At 39.1% G+C, this 23,597-nt stretch overlaps 1 protein-coding gene across 1 annotated transcript in view; it reads right to left on the bottom strand.

Annotated features, from left to right (window-relative positions):
- The window catches only part of LOC122788679 (vomeronasal type-2 receptor 26-like), a 161,646-nt gene that overhangs the window by 52,227 nt on the left and 85,822 nt on the right, over window positions 1–23,597 (bottom strand). Inside the window, exons 5-6 of the mRNA XM_044055575.1 lie at window positions 5,845–6,687; window positions 5,397–5,624 (exon numbers count right to left, since the gene is read on the bottom strand). Coding sequence (XP_043911510.1) covers window positions 5,397–5,624; window positions 5,845–6,687 — 1,071 coding nt within the window. The remainder of the gene's footprint in view (window positions 1–5,396; window positions 5,625–5,844; window positions 6,688–23,597) is intronic.

Genomic DNA, 23,597 nt, shown 5'->3' with positions numbered 1-23,597 from the left:
GTGGTATTTAAATCGTTAATAAAAACTGAGAAGAGAAGAGGGCCTAAAATAGAGCCCTGAGGTACTCCAATGTTAACAAGGAGGTGCAGAGATAGGTTATTATCCCAGAATACTGCTTGATGTATGTTTTCTAAATAGGATTTAAACCAAAGTACTGCCTGTGGGTCAAGGGATAGGGCATTTAATATGTCCATAAGTAGGTGATGGTTAACCATGTCAAAAGCTTTTGAAAGGTCAATAAATAGAGCAGAAGAAAGAGAGTTTTTGTTACAATGTTTGTTTATACAGTCAAAAAAGGATAGTAGGGCAGTGGTGGTACTATGAAATGGCCTGAAACCATGCTGACAGTTAGCAAGTAAGTTATTATGGAGAAGGTGGTCAAGTAGTTGTTGGTGGATGCATTTTTCCATTATTTTGGCTATTGGGGAGAGTAAGGCAATTGGGCGGAAGTTAGAAATCTCAGTACAAGTACCACCCTTATGTAGAGGGATGATATGAGAGACTTTCCAGTTGGAAGGGATTGTGTTTTCTGTTTTCTGTAATTGTTCTATTTATAAGGATGGAAATTGGATAGGCAATGGCTTTCGCTGCTATTTGCAGGTATTTGGCTGGTAGACCATCAGCTGAAGGGGTGCATGGTTTGAGTTTTTGAAGGAGGGTGCAGACAAAGGATGTAGGTACGGGTTGTATATGAAAGGAGGGAACTGGGCTGTTTGTGGTGATTAATGGGTTAGTGCTAACAGGTGGTATTGTTTTAGCTAGAGTTTGAATGGTTTCAATGAAGTAGTTGTTAAAGGCATCAGCAATTAGCTTAGGGTTGTTATGGGAGATACCTGATGGGGCAGGAGTTTTAGAGTAGTTTGTTAATGCTTGACCAAAATTTTTGTGGTTTTTGCTGGTGGGTTTGTTGGAGGTGAAGGTAATAGTTTTTTTTTTATCGAGCATAATTTCTTTTTTGGTGGCATTTCTTAGCTGTTTAAAGTAAAGGTGGTCTGATGGGTTTTTGGAGGATCTCCATTTGGACCAGATTTTGTTACGTAGAAGAATATTTTGCCTGGTCTTTTTAGTGAGCCAAGGTGCAATTTTGGTTCTTATACGGGTAGAGCAAGAGGGGGCATGGTATTCTAGGATTTGTAGGAATTTTGTATTAAAGTAGGTCATCGCTTCATCAAGTTGAAGATGGTGTAGTAGTGACCAGTTACATGCCTTAAGTTCATTTTGGAAGCTCTCTGGAAAAAAGTGTTTTTTAGAGCGTGAGGTTTTGAAGTTATTTGAGTTGGGGCTATGGGCTTTTTGTTTAATTATGTAGGTTAGAGCATGGTCACTAATGTCATCTGGAAGGGTACCTGATTTATATTTGTCAGGATGGCTGTTGATAAGGATCCAGTCTAGGATGGTTTCTTTACTGCCTGGTTTGCGAATTCTAGTAGGGGTGGTTATTGTTTGGGAAAAGCCATATAGATTTATGTGGGTCATAGAATTAGGGGAGTTACATATGGCCCAGTCTATATTAAAGTCACCTAGCACTATGGTTTCCTGAGGTAGCTGAGTAAAGAGGCAATTAAGGATGTTTTCAAGAATATTAATATTATTACCAGGGGGAAGATAGCAGCAAAGTAGGTAAATAGATTTACAGTTGTTAACTTGAAGTTTGGCAGTAAGGGTTTCTGCATTTGTATCTAAGGGTAGGAGCACATTGAAGGGTGTTACCTGAAGTTCTGTTTTATAGAGAATGGCTACACCCCCACCCCTTTTGGCTTTGCGGTCACATCTCAGGATGTTGTCTCCAGGAGGGGTAATTTCATGGTCATGAGTTGAGGGCTTTAGCCAAGTTTCTGTAATACAGAGGATATCAAATGAGTGAACTTTTAGGAGTGCATGAAGTTGTGAAATTTTATTGTTAATGCTACAAATGTTGAGGTGGGCTATCAGGAGAGAGTTAGTGGGTCTTTTTGTGATAGTTATAGTATGAGAAGTTGGATTGAGTTGGTCATTGGAAGTGTTGTTATTGGGGCTAGGGTTTGGATGAATGTCGCCATCTAATAGGGGGTGTTGTTGAGGTGCTTGTATAATCTTTTGAATTTTGTAATAGTTATTTAAAGTTTGTTTGTTTTGAAAGTAAGTTACATGGTTGGATCTATGATATTTTGGTAGTATATAGATAGAAGTGGAGGTTATGTTTATATGGTTGAGGGTGTTTAAGTGAGAAGCAGATTGAGTTTGTTTGTGGGGGTGGTGAGGTTCAGTAAGTGAATAATGTTCAGAAATGGTTAGAGTATAAGGTATAGTAAGAGAAACTATGATAGAAGTTAGGAGTAACAGATTTGAGTATGTAATCCTTAGTATTGAGGCCATTAGGAAGAGTAGGATATCAGGAAGAATAAAGATTGAGAGAAGAAAATTGGCAGAGGTATGTGATATGTTGATTAGGGAAGGGGTGTGGTATCAGAAGTATAAAGCTAGCTACACTGGGGGTGGGTGGGAATTGGGGGTAGGGTAGGGGAGCGAAGTGAGCCTGAAGGGTGAACGGAGCGGGTTAAGACAAGTAACTGAAAAGTGTCAGCAGAAAACAATCTGTAAGCACCGACTACTGAGGTACTTTCAGTTGGCACAGGTAAGTGAGGAGAGAAGGATACAGTGGTTGAGATGGAGAGGGGTATTGAAAGTAGCAGAAAGAGTGGTAAAGAAAGGGCAGGAAAAAGTTCCTTCTTTCTTTGTTCGATTAGGATCAGATCTTTAATTAGGTTCAGAATCTTTAGGTTTCTGGGGAGAAAAGGTAGATGTACAGAAGAAATAGCCTAGTTCAGGGTGCCACCTAGTGGTCACAAATTGTATAGCAACCAAAGCTAGAGTACAGAGATGGAAGGTAAAAATAAAAAAAAAAAGTTACAAGGTTCCATAAACAAATTACAGGAGATAGCCCAGGGAGAGGAGAAAGTATAAATATTAAGGGGTAGAGAAGGGGGTATGGCTGCTGGGTATCCTGGCTAGGTAGAACGCCTCAATGGGTACACAAGTTCTTAAGTCAGTGTTCAGCTTTTACCGCTAGGTTAAGATAACACGTACTTTCTTGCCTCCTTGATAGCAGGGTTCCTAAAACCAGGCGGCAAGTTTCTTTTTATATGAAGAGATGCTTAGAATAGTTTGCAGGGGTCCTTTTCACCAGGTAGGTAGAGGTATCAAAACCTTGTTACAAGATAGAAGATTTGAAACTTTCTTGCCTCCTTGATAGCAGGGTTCCTAAAACCGGGCATCAAGTTTCTTTTTATATGAAGAGATGCTTAGAATAGTTTGCAGGGGTCCTTTTCACCAGGTAGGTAGAGGTATCAAAACCTTGTTACAAGATAGAAGATTTGAAACAGAGTCAAGGACGCTGGGGCCAGGTACGCACAGCAGCCTGGGGGTAAAATCCAGATAGTAAAGTGGTTAGAAAATCCTTCTACATGGCCCACCTAATCACAAAAGGATTTGCATCTGGATCAAAAGAGGTCATTGTGCCCCTCTACTCATCACTCATCAGACCCATCATAGAGTACAACGCCCCATTTGGGATGTACCTTACAGGACACCTGCAACAGCTGGAAAGACCACAGAAGTACCTCACCAAGAAGATCACTAGCCTCAAACAGATGCCCTATTCAGCTCAACTGAAGAAACTCCAGCTGTACTCGGTTGCATACCGCCTACTCAGAGGTGATCTCTGCCTGACATACAAGGCCATGTCCAACCCAGAATTGATGGACATACTCCACCTAAAGAAAACATTATCCCCTCGAGCCACATGCTCTAGGGATCTAAACCTCACCACAACAATAAATAGGACATGCTGGAGGGATAGATTCTTGTCCCAGAGACTTCCCATGCTTTGGAACAAGATTCCAGTCTACATTAGGCAGAGCTCCTTGCTAACACTCTTCAAGAGAAACCTTGACGAGTGGATGGGAAACAGAAAGTTTCCCCTGGGGATCACTTCAGTGGCTCTGCTGGACAGAGGCACAGGGAACTAATCTAAAGGGGTGGTGAAAGCCAACACATTCTGGCTAGGCTTATAAATGCCTTTGGGTAGATAGCTTAGTACCTACCTATGAACCTATAAATTAATGCTTCAAAAGAATGTGTGTAAAGCTGACTGACCTGAATATATGTTAAAGATTTATTACTAGTATGTATTCTTTGACATTTTACTGATGATAGGTTACACAGTCCTTTATTATAGACCAAATTCAATTTCAGTTCTGTTACTTACAGTATCTGTTTACTTATACAGACAGCCATGTGGTGATTCATGTACTTACCCTACCAAGTTGTAGTGCAACCCTAATATCTGGTAAATACCCTCAGAAATCATAACTTTACGTAATGCTTCCTAGCGATGAAAACAACTAGGCTGTTTTGAATTTGTCTAACTCCTGATATATCCAAACATATTTCTGATGATTATAGAAAAAAATCCTCTATATGGAATGCATGCTTTTTCCAAAATAAAATCAAACCTAATAATCTGAGTGCCGCATTTGATTTTCAGTAATGGGAGAATGACAAAAAGTCTTAATTTGGTAATTATTTTTTTCTCTCTGATTACCCATTTAATTCAATTCAAGATCACAGGTAAGCTGGAACCTCTCCCAGTGCTCATTAGATATAAGGCAGAAGAACTAATTCTGTCCAAGATGCCATCCCATTACTAGATGCACACTCCAACTCAGTCTCATAAGACATGCAGACCTGTGGGAAATTTGGACAAGCATGGATTCCCCTACAGCATGTTGAAATGGAAAAGAGAAGTGGAACACCTAGTAAAAAGACCCATGAACACAGAAGCGAAATGTAGACTGCATACAGAAGGCACCATAGGTGAGAAGTGAACTGGAGAACTGAATATTATGAATATAATTAAAATATTGCAAATATAATTATAAGTAATGCTAACAACTGTGCCATTATTGCTATCACTAAATCACATGCCTATTCTCCCTGTCTCACAGAAAAAGGCAATTGGATGTAGTGTATACAGGAGCAATTTAGCCACCGAAATCTAAGAAAAGTTTAAAATGAAATCTTATGCTTAATCCATACTCTATATTTACCAAACTGTTGATCATCCATTTTCGGTACATTTCTAGTGAAAGCATCTATTTTCATATGTTTGTTAACATACACACACACACACACACACACACACACACACACACACACACACACACACACACACACACACACACACAAACACACACAAAAGGCATGTGCACACATATAACCTATGTTTATGAATGTACATAATGTGAGGGTTGCCTTCACTGTGTTTAATTACATAGTTATGCCTTGGTGTATGCACATCTATGCTGTTTTGCTGTTTACATTAATAACAAGATAAGACTATGCATCACAGATCTGACCTGGTTGTATCCTTCAGTCCATAAAACAGCACTGGTATTGATTGAAATTTCATTTCCTTTTGGATTCCTGGGGTTGATTCTGCCTATTTTAATAAATTTGTAAACATCCATTTTTGGTATTTGCACATTTATAATATCATAAATCATTAAGGCATCTCCATTCACATCAAAAATTATCTCATCACCAGAATCAGTATGGAATTTGACATGTTTTACATAGTGAAACACCTACAGAGTTAATTAGTTTGAACAAGTGTTTAACAGTAAAATTACTTTCAGCAACACAGAATCATTACTTCTCATTACCTTTTATTTCTCTTCAGAACTTATATATACTGATATCCCTTAAATGATATAAACACTGATTTACATTGAGAATACGTTCATGTGCATAAACAATGTTTATAATATTTAACTGTTACTAGCTAGAGAAATGCTTTTTCTGTACCTGCCAGGGAAGGAGATCCTGAATACTGGAGCAAGATCCGTTAAGGAATGGCCCATATCCCGGTTTGCAGTCAATGATGTCACTAAAGGCATGTGCAAATGCATATACTGCAAGATAAGCATGAAAGGTGTAACTCAAATCATTTAGCTCAAATAAATCGGAACTAAGATTGTTTATGCTCTCTGCACCTGTGCAGTATGTTCGTTCATCACTCACTGTTTCAGAAACTGCAGTTTGAGAAATGTTTCCTATTGCCCAATCACACCCAAAGTACACCTTCCAAAAAGTTCTGATGAAAATATCTTTTGGGGATGAGGAAGGTTTTAAATTATACAGAAAATGCCTGAAACCAGGCATGTCTGTTGTAGATGGAGCCAAGCCTAAAGTTCCATTTAACAAGGTCCATGTCTCTTTGGTAAAATAACCTGGTGTCATAGTACAAAGTCCACTGAGAATGAAAGTTTTTCCTGTTACATTAATTGCATAAAGAGCATCCAGGGTGGCTTTTGCATGCACTTCATCACTGTTAATGATCACTATGTTTGCAGAGGATTTTATGACGAGTTCAACAATTTTATGAACTCTTTGCTTGGAATAAAGTACATGCATTATTTCTATGAATGCAACACAGGCACCATTTTTCTGGATCTCATTTTTCAAGTTCTGAGTACTGGTTTCTCCTATGTCATTGTCTGATGTTAGAATTCCAATCCAAGTCCATCTAAAATAATAAGCCAGTTGAGCTAAAGCATAGTCTTGAAATCTGATGCCAGGAATGGTACGCAGAAAAGAAGAGAAGTCAAGCTTATTACTTAATATAGAATGTACTGCTCCATGACTGATCTGAAATAAAAAAATGAGTGAAAAGCAAAAAGTAGATCTAACACATAGAAATGTAGAATATACTCATATCCATATGAATAACTTTAACTACAGTATATCCATCTAAATATTTCTGTCAAGATACTCTCCAATTTAGTTAACAAATATTAATTTTGTTTAATGCAGTCTTCAGCATTAGATAAAAGTTAGTAGCAAGTGAAATACTGTCTTTCTCTGAGGTGTCAATCTTAAAGAGGAAGCAATATTGCAATCACTTTTTCTGAATTCATTTACATTAAAAAGTAATTGCAGTTTAGGAAGAGAAGTGACTAAGCATTCCTCCTGCCCAGTAAGTATTAACAATTAAGTCAGATGCGGGTAGACATGTAAAAGTGAATAAAAACAATGTAAAGTAAGGAATATTCCAAAGATTTAAAACACTTAAATTTGCAACAATTTTTAATTTTTGTTTTTACTTTCCTTTACGACATATGATGTATAATTTCATAACATGAATTTTTAAGTTACCTCTTAACAGTATTTCTGCTGCGAGGGAAACGTGCTTAGATGGCGCACACTGCTGATGCCTTTGTTCCTTAACTGTTGTGAATGATTATCTTTGTTATTCCAGTGATCTATTCTGATAAATAAATGTTAGTTAAGTAAATAGATTAATTGCAGTATGGAAAATGGGAAGAATAGGGAAAGCAGGGATTAGCTCAGAATAATGCAGCAAACTGGAAACGAACTGCTGAAACGTCAAGCAGCAGATGCATACGCTCTGTCCCAGATGAGCTGTTCTGTTTCTAGCAAAGTCTTGATGACTGTGCTCAGCATATAATGTTGTTATTCATCTTCTTACTTTCTGATATTAATCAAGTTTGATTATTAGTACGTATGTGAAGCCAACAACTCCATCTTCCATTTCTACATCATTGGTTAACAAGACAATGATATTTTTCAGCTCGTGTTAAGTCCACTTTAAATTATTATTTAATTCTGGTCCAGGCATTGGTCTTATCCTTTGAATAAATTCTCATCAGCTTTGGTATTTTGCTTGTAACCCCCAAGAAAGTACTACTGCCCTTCCATAACTTATATGTCTGTGTAGCTGTAATAACACTGTTTCCATTTTCCTGAGTGGAAAAGAAAAGTACAAATGCGATGCCTCTAGGACCCCCATACTGGGATAATCTTTTTTAAGAGAAGGGTAATGGGACAAGTATGCCTCAGATGGCCAGAATATACTCTGAGAGAGAAGGTGCATTAATTTATGAGGAATAAGTACAATATATGGTAATCTGATATGAAATATTTTTAATGAGGATATATGGTGTTATCACAAAGACCGACCCTTGAAAGACCAACAGTGTGGCACAGTTTATTCAAAAGACCATGTCTATAAACTTGCAATACACAGAATAAAAAGTTCATCTTTGGGGGTGGGGGCTTTGGTCCCCACACAACTCATTTAGAGATCATCTGCCACACTACCTTTATTAAAATCAACTTCAGGTTTGCTGCATTTTTGGGAAATGGATGCAGCTGCAACATTCAGCCACAACAACAGAGATATCAAGCCTTCATGAAGTTATAAAATTAATTATTTATTGTACCTAAGTGATTCATGTTGTATTCTGCAATTCACTACAATAGCTACGTTTAAACTGTTATGTGTTTCAGGGTTTTTAATTTATGTCTTAGTTTTTCAGAAATTATAAACACTGAAATCCATTTCTATATATTTATTTAAAATTTGTTAATCGGGGGCAGTACTGATCCTCATGGATCATTTTCATACACAAATAAATCAGAAAAACAGCAACATGGTAGAAAACTTTAAAGTTCACACATATTAGATGAAGTACTAATTAAATAAATAACACTAAGTGTCATACCAAAACATATGAAAGCTAAACAAATGATAGAAAGTTAGTGTTATAGACTATTGCAAAGTATAGCATGGACAGTTTCTGCAGGTAGGAAAGTGTGAAGGGAATGGAAAGGGAACGAGGGATGAGGTGGAGAGGTTTGGAAGAAGGGGGTAGTTAAGCGGAAAGCTAGAAGGCTAGTGGATTGATGAGGTAGATGAATAAGTGAGTAGACAGATGGTGCAGATAATTATAAGAAATAAGTGAGTGTTAACAAGTATGTATTTGATTTATCTGAAATGTTGATTTTTTTTTATATTGTAGTTCTTTAACATTAGGCATTATTCATTAGACTGCTACATTTTAAGCCACTCTTTTAAATATTTTATGTAACTTTATGTAACTGCAATCTGTTGTATCTTTTCTTCTCAGGTCTATGGTGAAAAGTCTCTTGCCCAGTTGGAGTTTTCTCAGTAAACAAATGAAAATAAATACGGATTTAGAGTTAATATGAAGAGTTAGCTTATATGAGAGATATAGAAATAGTTGCATTTTGCAGTGACTGAAAATTCTTTTAGATGGGAATGAAAACTGGAAAAAGAATGGATACCCTAGACATTTCTAGAGCTTGAGTTTCATGATAGAAAAGGCATGACAAGTGGAATGTAACTTACTCTGAGAGAGACCAAAAGTAATGCACCCAGTAGCCATCAAGGAAAACTCCACTTTATTGGAATCAAACACCAACAAAATACAACAACTAATGGATTTTGTTGGTGTTTGATTCCAGTAAAGTGGAGTTTTCCTTGATGGCTACTGGGTGCATTACTTTTGGTTACTAGTATTTTTCATGCATCCTGGAAGATTTTATAATTTACTCTGAGAGAGAAAGACAGACTGACGGGTGAAACCAGTGAGAGTGAGATATCACAACTTGTAACTGAAGGCTGTAGTTTTATGACAGCCTGCTAGGGTTTAGAAGGATCCTTGGTTAAGGAGTTTGAATAGAAATGAACCAAGCAATAAATAAGATCTTTGTTTTGCATGGAACAAGTAAGTTTTTGTAAGGCAATGACCATGCAGGTGCACCGCCAGACGTCTAACAGAGAAAATGTCTGTTGACAAGAATGGAAAGTCATCATACAAAGAGATTCACGCTTGAAAAGGCAACGGTAATCTCTGCTAGAATGGAATAATGCCTCATCATATCTGTAGACTGCAACCTTAATGCGAGAGACAGAGAGAGAGAGAGAGAGAGAGAGAGGAGTGGGGAAGGAGAACTCTAAGGACATCTTATAAAACACAGCTAAGTAGATGATATACACATGCTATTCAACTGTCCTCATCTCTCTTCTTCCCATTTTCTACTTGGGGTTGAGCTGTTGTGTCAGTTGTTACTACTTTTTCAATTCAGTGTCACTCTCCTACATTCTTCAACAGTCATTCCTGTCTGTAAAAATGTCTTTTCTTACACAATCTATCCATTTGCCACATGCCATTGTTTCCTCTTGCCTACTTCCTGTCTGTCCCAAATCTTCTTCATCAGATTGTCTTCTGTTTTCCTATACATGTTACCAAACCACTAAAATCTGTTCTTTTTGATCTTGTCTGTAATTGGAGCTGCTTGGGCTTCTGCACTGATATCTTCATTTATTTGCCTGTCCCGTAGTGTGCATCCTACCAGGCACTTCATCTCTATCACCTTTAGCTTCCTCAGCTGCTCTGCTTTTACAATTCAGGTTTCTGTACTATAAAATAGTACTGGTCACACCACTGTTTTGTATGCCTTACGTTTCACCTTCTTTGGCATACTTCTGTCATACACTACCCCTGACATTCTGTGTCAGTTGGCTGCAGCCCATGTGATTCTAGATTTGACCTCCTCATTCAGACTTCCCTTCTGCTCAACCATTCCTCCCAGATACTTGAAGCTGTTGATCTGTTCCTCTAGTTTCCATTCTGTCCCAGTTCTCAGCTTCTTCTGATTTCCCCCATTTGCTGCCATTATAACTGTCTTTTCTGTACTCAGTTTCAACCAGCTGGCATTATAGTTTATGGTCTTTGCCAGTGTATGTACAGACATGCATACATGCATACATATATACTTGCATAGATAAATAAAGATGTATCAGAGTGGATGCAAATATTTCATCTGATGTCAATTTTCATCCATTTCTCAAAGGATGGGCTTAGATCCAACACTCAGATCTGACTCAGCTGTTACACTAATTTGTGGCCACCAGCAAGTTCTCAAGGTTCTTTCCTAGCCATAATGCACTATGCCGAACATCCCTTAGATCTCATTTGCCTCTTTCGCTACCAGATGTGGTTGACTGCAGCTCTCGGGCAAACTCATTAAGATAAGTGAATTCTCCTTAAAATCTTAGTTTTCAAACCATAGTTTTTGATAAACCTATTTCTACTAAAATATTTCTTATATCCAGTAAGTGTTTTCTTATCTTTATTCACTATTACTGTCCTTTATACACTGATTAGTATAATCTACACTATCATTGTTGGTAGGTTTTTCCTACCCCATTTCTTTTTTCACTGCAAGGGTGCTTTCCCTCCATTTTTTTAGTGGTTAATTAACCCTTCTTTCTATTCTGATAAAAAAGAAGCTATTATCTTACTTTTTACTTCTCTTTTCTTCCAGTTATTGTTGCTTTTTATTGTTTTTGGTTGTTAAAATTTCCTTCACTATGTCTGAAAAAGGATTCAAGAAATGTGAGAGATGTGGGCATCAAATGCCTTTTTTTCAATGCCTACACTCTGTGTGTCTATTGTTTAGATGCAGAACACCTAGCTCAAGATTGTGATATTTGTCATGGGTTTAATCCAAGGGCTTTAACTGAGAGAAAGTACAAATTGATCTTAAAGGATATGTTGCAACTGCATTCTCTGAAGTGTTATCTGGAGTTCAGCCTCTTAAACCTAAAGCGAAGGATGCTTCAAAAAGGTCTAAATCTATGGATTGTTTTGGCTTTTGTGTAATTGGAGTCAAAGAAAAAGATGGAGAAATTGGATTCAAAGTCTTCTGGGATCCAACCATCTTCAGATCTGACAAAATACCTTTCCAGTCCAACAACCTCACAGCCAACAAAATGTACTTCATATCTGAAATCCTGGATCCTAAGCAATTGCCTTGTACCATATACTTGCCCAGTGTGGATCTGGTCCCTCCTAGGGTGCCCTCCCCTTTTTAAGTCCCGTACTGTGGTATCCTCTCATTTCTCCAGAAGTCTTATGGATGCAGATGTAGAAAGGATGATAAGGAGATTCTTCATAGAGCAATTTCAGAAGGGAGTCATCATGGTTCCTTCCCCCTCGAGTCAGGAACACTGTCCATCTACTACTCCACCGATAACAACTCCTCCTCTAACCCAACCTGTGGTGTTAGAGTCCTAGTATCTGAGTGTTCTGGGCCCTTCTGGGTCAGATCTGAAGAGAGCATTGTCTTTGGATCTGACTGTTACTCTGAGTGCACCAGCCTTGACATCATCGGATCTGGATGGCTCTTCGAGCTGAAGCTTCCAGATCAGATCGGAGGGAATAGGATTGACTCTGTGGTTTTTGTAGCTGACTCTTCCTGTTGGAGTTTTGTGTTGGACAGCTTGGCTCCAGCTTCTGACTCGGGTGGACGGCTCTCAGAGTGGAGGGAAATGGCAGGCCAGAAACTTGCTCTCTTGGCTTCATTAGCTTCCTTCTCTCCTGAGCAGTCTGGTTTGAAGTTGTTAAGAGGGTTTTCTCTTTTCTGGCAGGTCAGGTGGGTCCTTCACCCTCAGATCCATCCTTTACATCTCAGCTGATTTTACACCATGATCCTCAACTTTCTATTCCAAAGGGACAGCCAGCCCAAAGCTTCCAGACCACCCAGCCAGGTATTGTCATCTCTTCCAGTACTTCTCCAGATCATCTCACTGAAGAAATCCCTAGGAAGAGGTCTTGCAAGAGGAGACACTTGAACTCCCTCCAAGGGTCTCCCAAATCATGACCCAAAGATGCCTCATTTGGAGACATCCTTAAACAGAAGGGTGGTTGGTCTTCCCAAAACCCATCTCCTGAGGAGTCAGTATTTCTGGAAGCTTTCAGGACTGGCCCATCTACCTCCTGGGTTACTCCACCTGCTGATGACCTTATTGATTTGGTGTCTAAGCGGGCATGGAAGGAACTTGATACAACTGAGCCAATCCGCAAGACACCAGACAGGATTCTGGTCCCACCAAAAGGAAGAGAACATTGGAGTAAATTAGTACCGGTTGATTTAATGGTCATGGTGGCAGCTACAAAGAAGGAACTTTCAAAACAAAGTTCCACTGTCCATCTCCACAGTAGAGAACCTAGGGCACTGGACAGATTTGGGAAGCAAGTTTGTGCTTTAGAGACATTTGCTGTCTGATCGCCAAACTACTTGCCACACTTCACGAGATTGCAAAGGGACTTGATTAAGGAGCATTCAAACTCCCTTCCAGGGGTCACTACTGCAGAGGCTCTAACTTCTGTGGCCTTACAGTTGACTGCCCTTTAATCTCTTGCAAATTTGTCCATGAGACTTATCTTGGATGCTGCAGAATTCACCTCAAGGGACATGGGTTCAGGTATTTCTATTCAGGAGGCATGCCTGGATGCACCTGTGTGAGTTTGTGGAGCCCTTCAAGTCATCTTTCGTCAATGCTGCCTTTGGTGGTTCTTTTTTATTTGGCCCCACAGTAAAAGACACGCTCTCTAGATGTGAGAAAGATGGAAAGATCCCATCTGCAGTGGGCTCATTTTTTTCAACCACTCAACAGACCTTTTCTAGGAATCAATGGAGGGTCAAAAGTTGTGGTTCAGGAAGTCTCATGGTCCTTTCCAGGACACATGTGGTGGTAGTTCCCCCAGAGGCAGGGGGGGGAGACAATGGCAAAAGATGCCCCTGTGGCAGAGCAGGCCTGCAAAACCAAGGGTCTAGAGATACATTTTCTGACAGACCCTTTTATCACTCCTGAAGGGAGGCCCAATTGCCTTCCTCTGGAGGCAGTCGGGGGTCACTTATCGCTGGATCAGGAAGCCTGGCTAAACATAACAAAGAACACCTGGGTGCAGAAAATCGTCTCCAGAGGTTATATTATCCCCTTTTCTTTGCCACCTCTGTTACCCAGGAAAATCCACAATGTTCTACCCAATCAGTAGGAAGCAGCAGCACTAGAAATCCAAAAGCTGCTAGAAAAAAGAGTCAGCCAAGAAGTCCCTCCAGACCACATAGAATCTGGAACTTACTCAATATTCTTTTTAGTTTCCAAAAAAAAAAAAACCAGGGGACTAGAGACCGATTTTAGATTTCAGCATTTTGAACAGATCAGTTCAACAAACCGAGTTCTGGATGGTCACAGTTCGGTCCATTTTGCCCTTTCTGAGTAAGGATGACTGGATGTGTTCCATAGACTTTAGGATGCGTACCATCACATAAAAATTAACACATGATCCGGAAGGTACTTATGCTTCTGGCTGGGAGCCAGTCATTACCAGTTCAGAGAACTGCCCTTTGGCTTCACCACAGCCTACAGGGTGTTCACCAAGTGTATGTCAGTAGTAGCAGCTCATGTGAGACTGCAGGGATTCCGGGTATCTCTGTATTTAGATGACTGGCTCATTACCTCTTCAAACAGGCATCAACCGCTACAAGCAAGAGACCAAGTGTTGCAGACTTGTTCAAATCATGGAATAACCATCATGAATTACAACAAGTCACAATTACAACCGACTCAGATATAGGAATTCATAGGAGCAATGTTCAATGAAGTATTTATGGTAGCATCTCTTCCCCTTTTGAAAGCAAAAGCCATAAGAAATCAGGTCAAGAAAATAATTTGCACTACCAGAATTTCAGCCTGGTTACTCTGCAAGCTATGGGATCAGTGTCAGCAGCAATAATCTTAGTTCCTTTAGGAAGATATCACATGAAAATTCTGCAATTGATGGCACAAACACAATAGTCAAATCTCTCTCAACCCATGTTAACAAAGATAAGAAAAACTCAGGTATGCAAATGGTATCTTTCCTGGTGGATGCAGTCACAACAATGGTTGCAAGGTCATCCTTTCATTCTCCCACAGCCCAAGGACATACTGGCCATGGATGATTCCCAGATTGGGTGGGGGGCATTTGCTGGGAAGACATTCCAAGGAACTTGGTCCCCTGAAGAGGTCAACTTGCATATCAATGTTCTGGAAATGAGAGCAATATGTTTGGTGTTATAAACATTCTAAAACTCTCTCCCTCTCAGAACAATTGTGATCCAAATGGACAACATGTAAGTAGTTTGGTACATCAACAAAGAAGGGGTAACCAGATCTTACCCCCTGTGTCGAGAAGCCCTGAGGGTGTGGCAATGGGCAATTTCTTCCAACTGCTTTCTAATTGGAATGCATATTCTGGGGAAGTCCAATGTGACAGCATACAAACTGAGCAGGTCCATCTTACTATTTCACGAGTGGTCTCTCAACAACAAAGTGATGGACATGATTTTCTGTCAGTGGGGCCAGCCTTGCTGCCATCTCTTTGCATCTCTCCTAAACAGCAAGTGCAGCAGCTTCTTTGCCCTAATCCCCCCACTGGGGCATTCACAGAGGGATGCTGTTCTCCACAATTGGCCCACCCAGTCTTCTACTTGCTTATTTCCTAACTCCTTTAATTCCCAAATTCCTTCAGAAAGCAGTCAGCATGAAGAGCAAAGTCATCCTTATTGCAACTTACTGGCCTCGACAAATTTGGTTCCCCTTCCTTTGGCCTCACCTTCTGTACCCACTTTGGATTCTGGATCCAACTCCAGACATTCTGTCTCACTCAACAAGCTTGGTTTATCCGGACATCTCAAATCTCAACCTGACTGCACGGTTTCTCCAATTCCATTAATAGCCAGGCAACCTATGCTCTCTTCGCTTATTCGTTCAGTACTGTTATCTTTTCATAAACCCTCTGTGAGAAAACTCTACAGGAGTAAATGGAGAAGATTTGTTTATTGGGCAGAGCAGAATAAGGCAGACCCCTTCTCAGTCCTGATTCATTCTGTTCTGAATTTTTAATGAGTTTATTTAATAAGGGTGCTAGTTCATCGACTATAAAGGTTCAACTCACAGTCATATTGAACTTTCATGTGGGAATTCAGAATTCCTCCCTGGCTTCCTCTAAATTATGTAGAGCCTTTCTGAAGGGTATCCTTCTACTTAGACCTCTTTATAAAGGTCGTATAACACCATGGGATTTAAGTTTGATACTGCAAGCCTTAACACATTCTCCCTTTGAACCTGCAGGTAAACGTGATGCAAAATTTTTGACTTGGAAGATTTGTCTTTTTAGTTGCAATTACATCTGCTAGAATAATTTCAGAACTTCAAGCATTATCTTCTAAACCCCTGTATTTGATTTTCCACAAGGATAGGGTCACTTTATGTATCAATGCTTCCTTTCTACCTAAGGTGGTATCAGAATCCAACATTAACTACACAATTAACTAGCCAGTATATAAATAAAGGAGAATATATGCTGCACTTACTAGATGCTCATAGGCAATTACATTTATACCTGCACAGAACATGGGCAATTAGAAAGATAGACCAGTTGTTTGTTTCCTTTGCACATAACAAGTTGGGTGAATCAGTTAAAGATAACTCTAGTTAGATGGTTGACAGAGTGCATTTCATTTGTCTACAGCAAATTGGATCTCCCCTTACCTAAACCACTAAAAACTCATTCAACCAGATCTATGGTTACTTCCATGGTATTTCATTCTAGAGCATCCATGGACGATATATGTGCAGCTCCAACTTGGTCAAATCCACATACCTTTATCAGTCATTACAAACTAGATCTGGTCTTGAGGGGAAGAGGAGCCTTTGGCTCTACTGTACTCAGGAATATCCTTCCTTAGAGTCCACCCAGGAATTCAGGTAGTGGGGACTCTGTCCCATCTGCTGAGGAATGAATGCAAATTGACAACATCAACTAAAGAAGTTATGTACTTACCATAATGTTCCATCTGTGTTGCCCATTTTTGTTCTTCCTCACCCTGCGTCCTCCCTCGATTTCTCACAAATGACTTCTGGAGGAATGAGACTCATAGAGACACCATATGTCGTTTGTGTTGAACTCCAGCTAAGACAATTATTTTATAGTTTTTCTCTCTCTCTCTCTCTGTCTCTCTCAAGCTGTAAAAAGGATCTGAGGAACATTAGGCATAGTGCATTATGGGAAGGAAAGAAGCTTGAAAGTTTAATGATGGCTACAAGCTAGTGTAACAGTTGAGTCAGATCCAAGCCCATCCATGGAAGAAGAATGAAAATGACAACACAGATGGAATGTTATGGTAAGTACCCAAGTTCTTTTTTATTACTCCATTTGTTATAGAAAGACTTCATCAGAACTGAGTTCAAATTCTGCAAACACTCATTTAAATACTAAAACATCTAATCTTATGTCCTAACAGAACCAATGACAATGTAAACAATACTCTGTGAAATTAAAGTCACATCAACTTTTAAAATGAAAATTTAAAAGAAAAATAAATTATGAGAAACAATGAATAAATTAACCATGCTTTTAAAACACATTTAATAGTCAGAGTTTAATTAAGCCCAGGTGCTTGTTGCCATACAATCTTAATTTCTGTAATATCTCCAAAAGATTTTCCAAGAGACAGATAGATGGCAATATGGGTAAAATAATATTTTTGCAGTAGTCTTAGCTCAGCACTGAGATCACGCAGTGTATAAGGCAGACTAGAACAAAAACATGTGAAGTAACAAATAGATTGTTGCATAGGATACCAGTTGTAAAATACTTTTCTGATGCAGTTTTATGTAGAATACCTTACTGTAACCCAAAGCAGTATGCAGTCTGGAATATACTAGAACATATACAAGGCTGCAGGATCACACAACTATACATCACAAAACATGGAGAATTTAACCGAATGAATATATGCCTTCATAAGATTTAGATATCCATACAGGTGAAAAAAGGGGGGGACTTGTGGGAAATTATGCATGCCCACTATTTTTAATACAGGGGGGCATGTGATGCAATGGGAAAGATGTTACTTGATGGGGACAGAAAGTCAACAGGAGTGGTAAACAAATGTAGCTATCGATTAGCAGCTAGCTATAACAGTGCTACAGGAGTGTTGCATGTCAGACTAAACACAAATTATATATGATCAAAAGCTACATGTAGAATATCACCTCCTAAAATCTGTAGAAGTGATAGCTAATCCATTGATCAAGTACCATTTTAGTATGTACAAACATCACACCCTCTACATTGTTTGTTTCTCGTTATACATATGGTTCCTAAAGCCATGTTTACTGTTGTGGGTTATAGTCACCCAACATCATCTGCAGACACAGTTAAGTACCACATCAGTCTTGCTTTTGTGGTATTTCTCTCTGAGCTTCAGATCATTCCATACTAAGTACTCAGCAGAACCTACTAGAATGTTGTCTTTGTTTCCACTGTCTAAGTAATGCTCAGAAATATTTTACACCCATCTCTAAGGATTATGTTTCAGATGTGTGACTCTTCATTTCTGATTTATGATTATGAGATGCCTTTCAAATTCAAGACTCTTGCTTATAGCATCCTTTTATATAATTGTATATCATATTTATATTTTTGTTGTTTCTCTCTTATCTCTGCTGGAATGTTATCTGTACATATATAAAAACACATGAGCTTCAGCATTAACCTTATCTCATTGATTATCCCCATTCCTAATTCATAATTTCATGGGTGACGTGTAAACAGGATTGAAAAGTAGGAGTTAAGTCTCATAACCATAAATGAGGTAATGAAGAGAGAACACAGCAAAAAATGACATTGTGCAGTCACTGACTGTGTGTGTGTGTGTGTGTGTGTGTGTGTGTGTGTGTGTGCGTGTGTGTGTGTGTGTGTGTGTGTGTGTGTGTGTGCGCGTGTGTGTGTTCATGATATACTTGCATATGAGTATATAGACAAATAGATCTATAAAATCTTTATGCATGTAATAAAAATATATGAAATATTACACATAGAAAACATGGAGGTCTGTGAAAGTCTACATTGTAATAAGTGACGTATATGGTACTTGATACTGTTGGTTTTGCAAATAAGTTTTACAATGAATGACACAGTAATGAGTCATAAACTGAAACTGAATTTCCATGCCTACAGTACCAGATGTTTAATTTTTTACACTCCTGATCTCAGATACTCAATTTAATTATTCTTAAATGTATATATTCATTCATTTAGTTGATTACGTATTAGGACTTTATTTTTGGAGTAGCTGCAAAACTGTAGTAGTGCCCTGATTTTCTAAATGGAATGGAGTGTAGTGAAGTCAGGCTACCTTATATCAGGTTTCAGTCTCAGCCTGTTTCTGTCTATTTCAGTAGTAATGTAAAGGGTGGCATTTTTCTGAGATTAAGTTTTGCCCACATACTCCTGCTCAAAAACAATAAACAGATAAACCAAAGACATTGCGACCAGCTGATTGATAAGTAAAACATCCATTTAAGAGTCACATATCATAAGAGCACGATAAATTGAATACTGGCACATAACATCATATATAAATAAAATAGAAATTTGTTAGGCAACATTATATACTGCTCACATAACTCCATTTATAAGGAAAACACAAACTATGATAGCAGCATTAAATACCACCCATCTGGAAACTGTTACCTACTACAAGCATCTTTACATCATACTACTGACCTGACAGAGTTACCAACTAGAAGCAGCATTATATCATACCACTCACTGTAAAATTCAACCACAGCAGACCCAGAGTAGTGCAACTACAGCTTACCCCAAATTATGCTAAAATCTTAAGGAAGGAAAGGGGGGCAGAAGTTCTGTTCAAAGAAGCAGACCCCTCTAACACTGTCATAACTTGTCCCTTCTTAAGCTACTTACAGAGTAACCAAAAATAGAAAGGGTGAGAGAGAGGGTGTGCAGCAACCACGCATGCCAAACAGGCCAGCACTCACTCAACCCAGTCTATAAATACCCATACCCCTCCTCCAGCCTACCTCATTTCTTTTTCTAATCTTACCTCAGACCCTTTAGTTTCTGCCTCCTCCCTTTCTCAGCCTATCATCCTTATTTACTACACTGGACATACATGTAGGTGTACATGGACAAATATGTCTGTCTAGCAAACTCTACTTCGGAATACATGATGAAATCTATGGAAATATATGGAAAATATCCCACATCATTTCCCTGCACAAAGGTGGCCCCTCTAAGGATCTAACTAACTACCATCCCATAGCCATACTCTCCCCTCTAGCCAAAATCTTAGAAAAATGCATTCACTCCCAACTCCTTGCCCACCTCCTTAATTACAAACTCCTCTTCCCCACACAGCATGGCTTTAGACCAAAACATAGTACCAGTACTGCCCTGCTATCTTTCACAAATACCATTCAAGATCTTATAAACAGAGGCCAAATGGTCTCCTCCATATTCCTTGAGATGTCAAAAGCCTTTGACACAGTCTCCCAACAAATCCTACTAAATAAACTATCATCCCATGGCCTCAACACAACAGTCTTGTCCTGGTTCCATAGCTATCTCTCTAACCGTCAGCAAGCCACCAAATGGGAGAATACTGTGTTCCCCCTTCTACCCATCACTGTTGGTGTACCCCAAGAATCCATACTTGGCCCCCTTCTCTTTACAATTTTTTACTAACAACCTCACCTCTTCAATCCAACTAGCTTCCATAGTCCAATACGCTGACGATTCTACATTAATCTGCACAGCCCCCACCCCTCAGGATCTACAAACAAAAATGCAAAAATCTTTCCAGGACATAGAAAACGATCTCACTAGCCATCTACTCATACTTAACCCCAAGAAAACCAACTTAATTGTCTTCAATTACAATAAACCCAAAACATGTCTGACTCCACTTTCTATCCTTTCCACAAATGGAACCAAAATAGATCCCACCAGCCAAGCCAAACTTCTAGGCATCACAATCAATGATAACCTAAGGTTTGACACCCACATCTCCCTCACCATCAAAAAAGTCCACTCCAAACTGGGCATACTTTACAGAATTAAACCTTACCTTACTAACTACACCAGACTAGCTACTGCCCGCACACATCTACTCTCCACCCTCCTCTACGGCTCCCTAGTATTTACAAACATTCATAACTCTGACCCGAATAATCTGGAATAATGCTACAACAAAATTGCCAAGTTTGCCACAGGCCACCCTTACAGAACCCACCACTGCTCTGTACTCTCCCAACTTAAATGGTTAGAACTACCAAACCTTCTGACATTTAACCAACTGTCCATAGCCCACAATATAATTCACAAACCTAACAACTGCCCGGCAATCACCAATCTAGTCCAACCCAACAGCAATCCTAGAGCACTAAGATCCTCAAATAAACTATTCTTAAAGTTTACCAAAGCCCACAACACACAGGGTACTGCCCTCTTTTCCCATACAATTGCCAAACTATGGAACACTCTTCTTCAACATATGGCTAAAAACCCCAGCATTCATGAATTTAAAAACCTCCTTAAGGAACATGTAGCAAAACACTGACTCTACTCCTGTCATACTACTGGTTATGGTACCTACTACTCCCTTACATTGCTCCAAACTAGCTCATTCTCCCAGCTACAACTATTAACCACTGAAGGCTATCTTGTTTCTACTCTTGGTTTCAGTTATCAACGTATACATACATACTGCTTTGTCTTTAACGGTTATGTAGACTGCATTTCTCTATCTTGCACTTACTGTATCAAACTGTTTTCACTCTTAACTCATGCAGCCAGTTTTTTATCACTGTGCCATTTTTTTGTTAAATTTGTTGATTATTTGCTAATTATTGTTATATAACTAATTTCTTTACTGACTTGCTTTGTACATTGTTGATTAATATATGTTCAATTTGATTGTTTAATACTGTCTATTTTATGTATGGAGATTTTCTCTCTGAGCCTCCACTAGAAATGGGCCTCATGCCCAGTCAGAGATTACCTGGTAAACAAAATAAATAAATAAATAAATAAAAATAAAATAAATATTGTAATATTTATTTGAATTTTTCTTCTTATATCACTATATTTATTTGTATTTTGTAATATTCAAGTATTGTTTTATTAATTTTAACAGTCGTTTGCCTGAATATAGAGTTTAGAACTGTGATGGAGGCCTTGTTGAGACCTACAGCCTCAGAGAATTACATAATTTGGCTTAAACCCCATTCCATCTTCTTGCTGGTTTGCTTGGTGCTGGATACGGAACATAATTGGCCCTCTTTTACAGTTGCACTGCTCATAATATTTAGTGCATTTTAGTTGTATCAATAGCTTGTTACCCACTGCTGCTTTGGAGTTTGAGAGCCTATCTGCTCAGTACAATAGCATATTTGCACCTCCAGATGGCCCTGCACACTCTATGTTTATCCGACAACTAGACATGATGTTATGCTTTGCATTTGAGATCTAACAACTACTCCTTCAGCTGCTTTAAAGAAGCAACTTTAACCCTTGGTGTTTTTTACATACCTCTTCCCATCTGCAATTGCCTCTATGTGATATGTGGTAACACCTAATTGCTTGCCTTCAAATTGTAGTCTGCACTTGGTAGGAAAATGTGAAATAATGATGCAATACCTAGCAACTGCATAGCTCATCTTGACTGCATTGCCTACTTATTATTTTTCCTGCTGTCTTATGGATTTTATAACTTATAGCTTGTTTGCCTACCTTTAAGTGTACTCAAATACTAGGTTAGAAAGAGTTGATGTTTGATTCTTTTTACCTAACAACTGCCAGTCTGTATCTCAGCCGTCTCCTATCCACTTCCTGCTTTTTCTCTTACACCCTATCATAGCCTCATCCTATTACTTCTCCTACTTCCCTCCACTCTGTGTCTCCCTATCTCAACCTCTACCTCATCGCAGTCTCAGCCTGTTATCGTCTTGTTCCTGACTAACATTCCTTTTTTTTTCTCTCTCTTTTCACCAGGCTGTTCACCCAACTCTGACCTCTCCCTTCACTGTCTGCCAATCAGAGGATTAGAAAAAGCATTAACAATAAAAGAAGCCCTATAAATTCACTAAAGAAGAAATCCACTGAGTACCTCCTGCCAAATGCTCCAACCCTGTAACTGGACATTCAGTAAGTTGTTCACTTAATGTATGTACAAACTGTATTGCTTAACTAAGCTCAATTAGTTGTTTCTTATAAGCCAATGGCTCCTCGTACATCACCTCTGCTCAACGCCAGCCCTCCCAACCCCTCTAGCTCTATAGCCTCTTTAAACTATGTCCTAGTTTTCCTGCCCACCTTTTTCTAATGCAGGAACTGTAAGATAACTGCTTTATGCTTCTTGTACCTTATTTGTTCCAAGGTTTGTAAACAAACTGCAATTGTCATAGTGTGCTGCATCTGCTCATTTTGCTGCCTCTTACCATCCACTCCCAGAAAACTCTCCTCACTTTTACCTTCACCTTCCTTACTTTTCTAGTTTGTTCGTAATTTCCATAGAATTGTAACATTTGCTACTCTGCACCACTCATCCCCTACCCTCTTTACTTGTATAGCACTCAAACAGACTCACCTGGTTTTCCTATTGTTTTTCGTAGCTTCTACTTGGCCTGGCCAAGCCCACTCTGTTTGCCCTCACTATGCTCAGATTCACACTGCTCCTCTACCCTACCCCCATTTTCACCCACCCCTGCATCAATTTCCATTATACTTTACCATCTTTTACCCCACCCCATCCACACTCCTCTACCTAAACCAATTAGATCCAACTATTCTACCCAGGCCCCTCCGACCATCCAGCACACTCTAACATGCATACACCCCACCCCCACTCACTTGACCCATCCCCCTCCCCATATTAAACCCACTCACCTTTTATGACTTACTCACACACCACCCTCTGCATCTTACGCTACACCCTTGACAATGATTCTCAATCTTCTCTTATCCCTTCTTTTTTCTTTTCCTGTCTCACCTCACCTCCTATCACACTCAACTACACCCTCATCCAAACTC

The sequence above is a fragment of the Protopterus annectens genome, chromosome 14.part0 (assembly GCF_019279795.1).
Source record: "Protopterus annectens isolate FY-2018-M chromosome 14.part0, PAN1.0, whole genome shotgun sequence".
NCBI classification, from domain to species: Eukaryota; Metazoa; Chordata; order Ceratodontiformes; family Protopteridae; genus Protopterus; species Protopterus annectens.
Note: the sequence above shows the minus strand (reverse complement) of the source record. Positions and strands in the feature narration are given on the sequence as shown.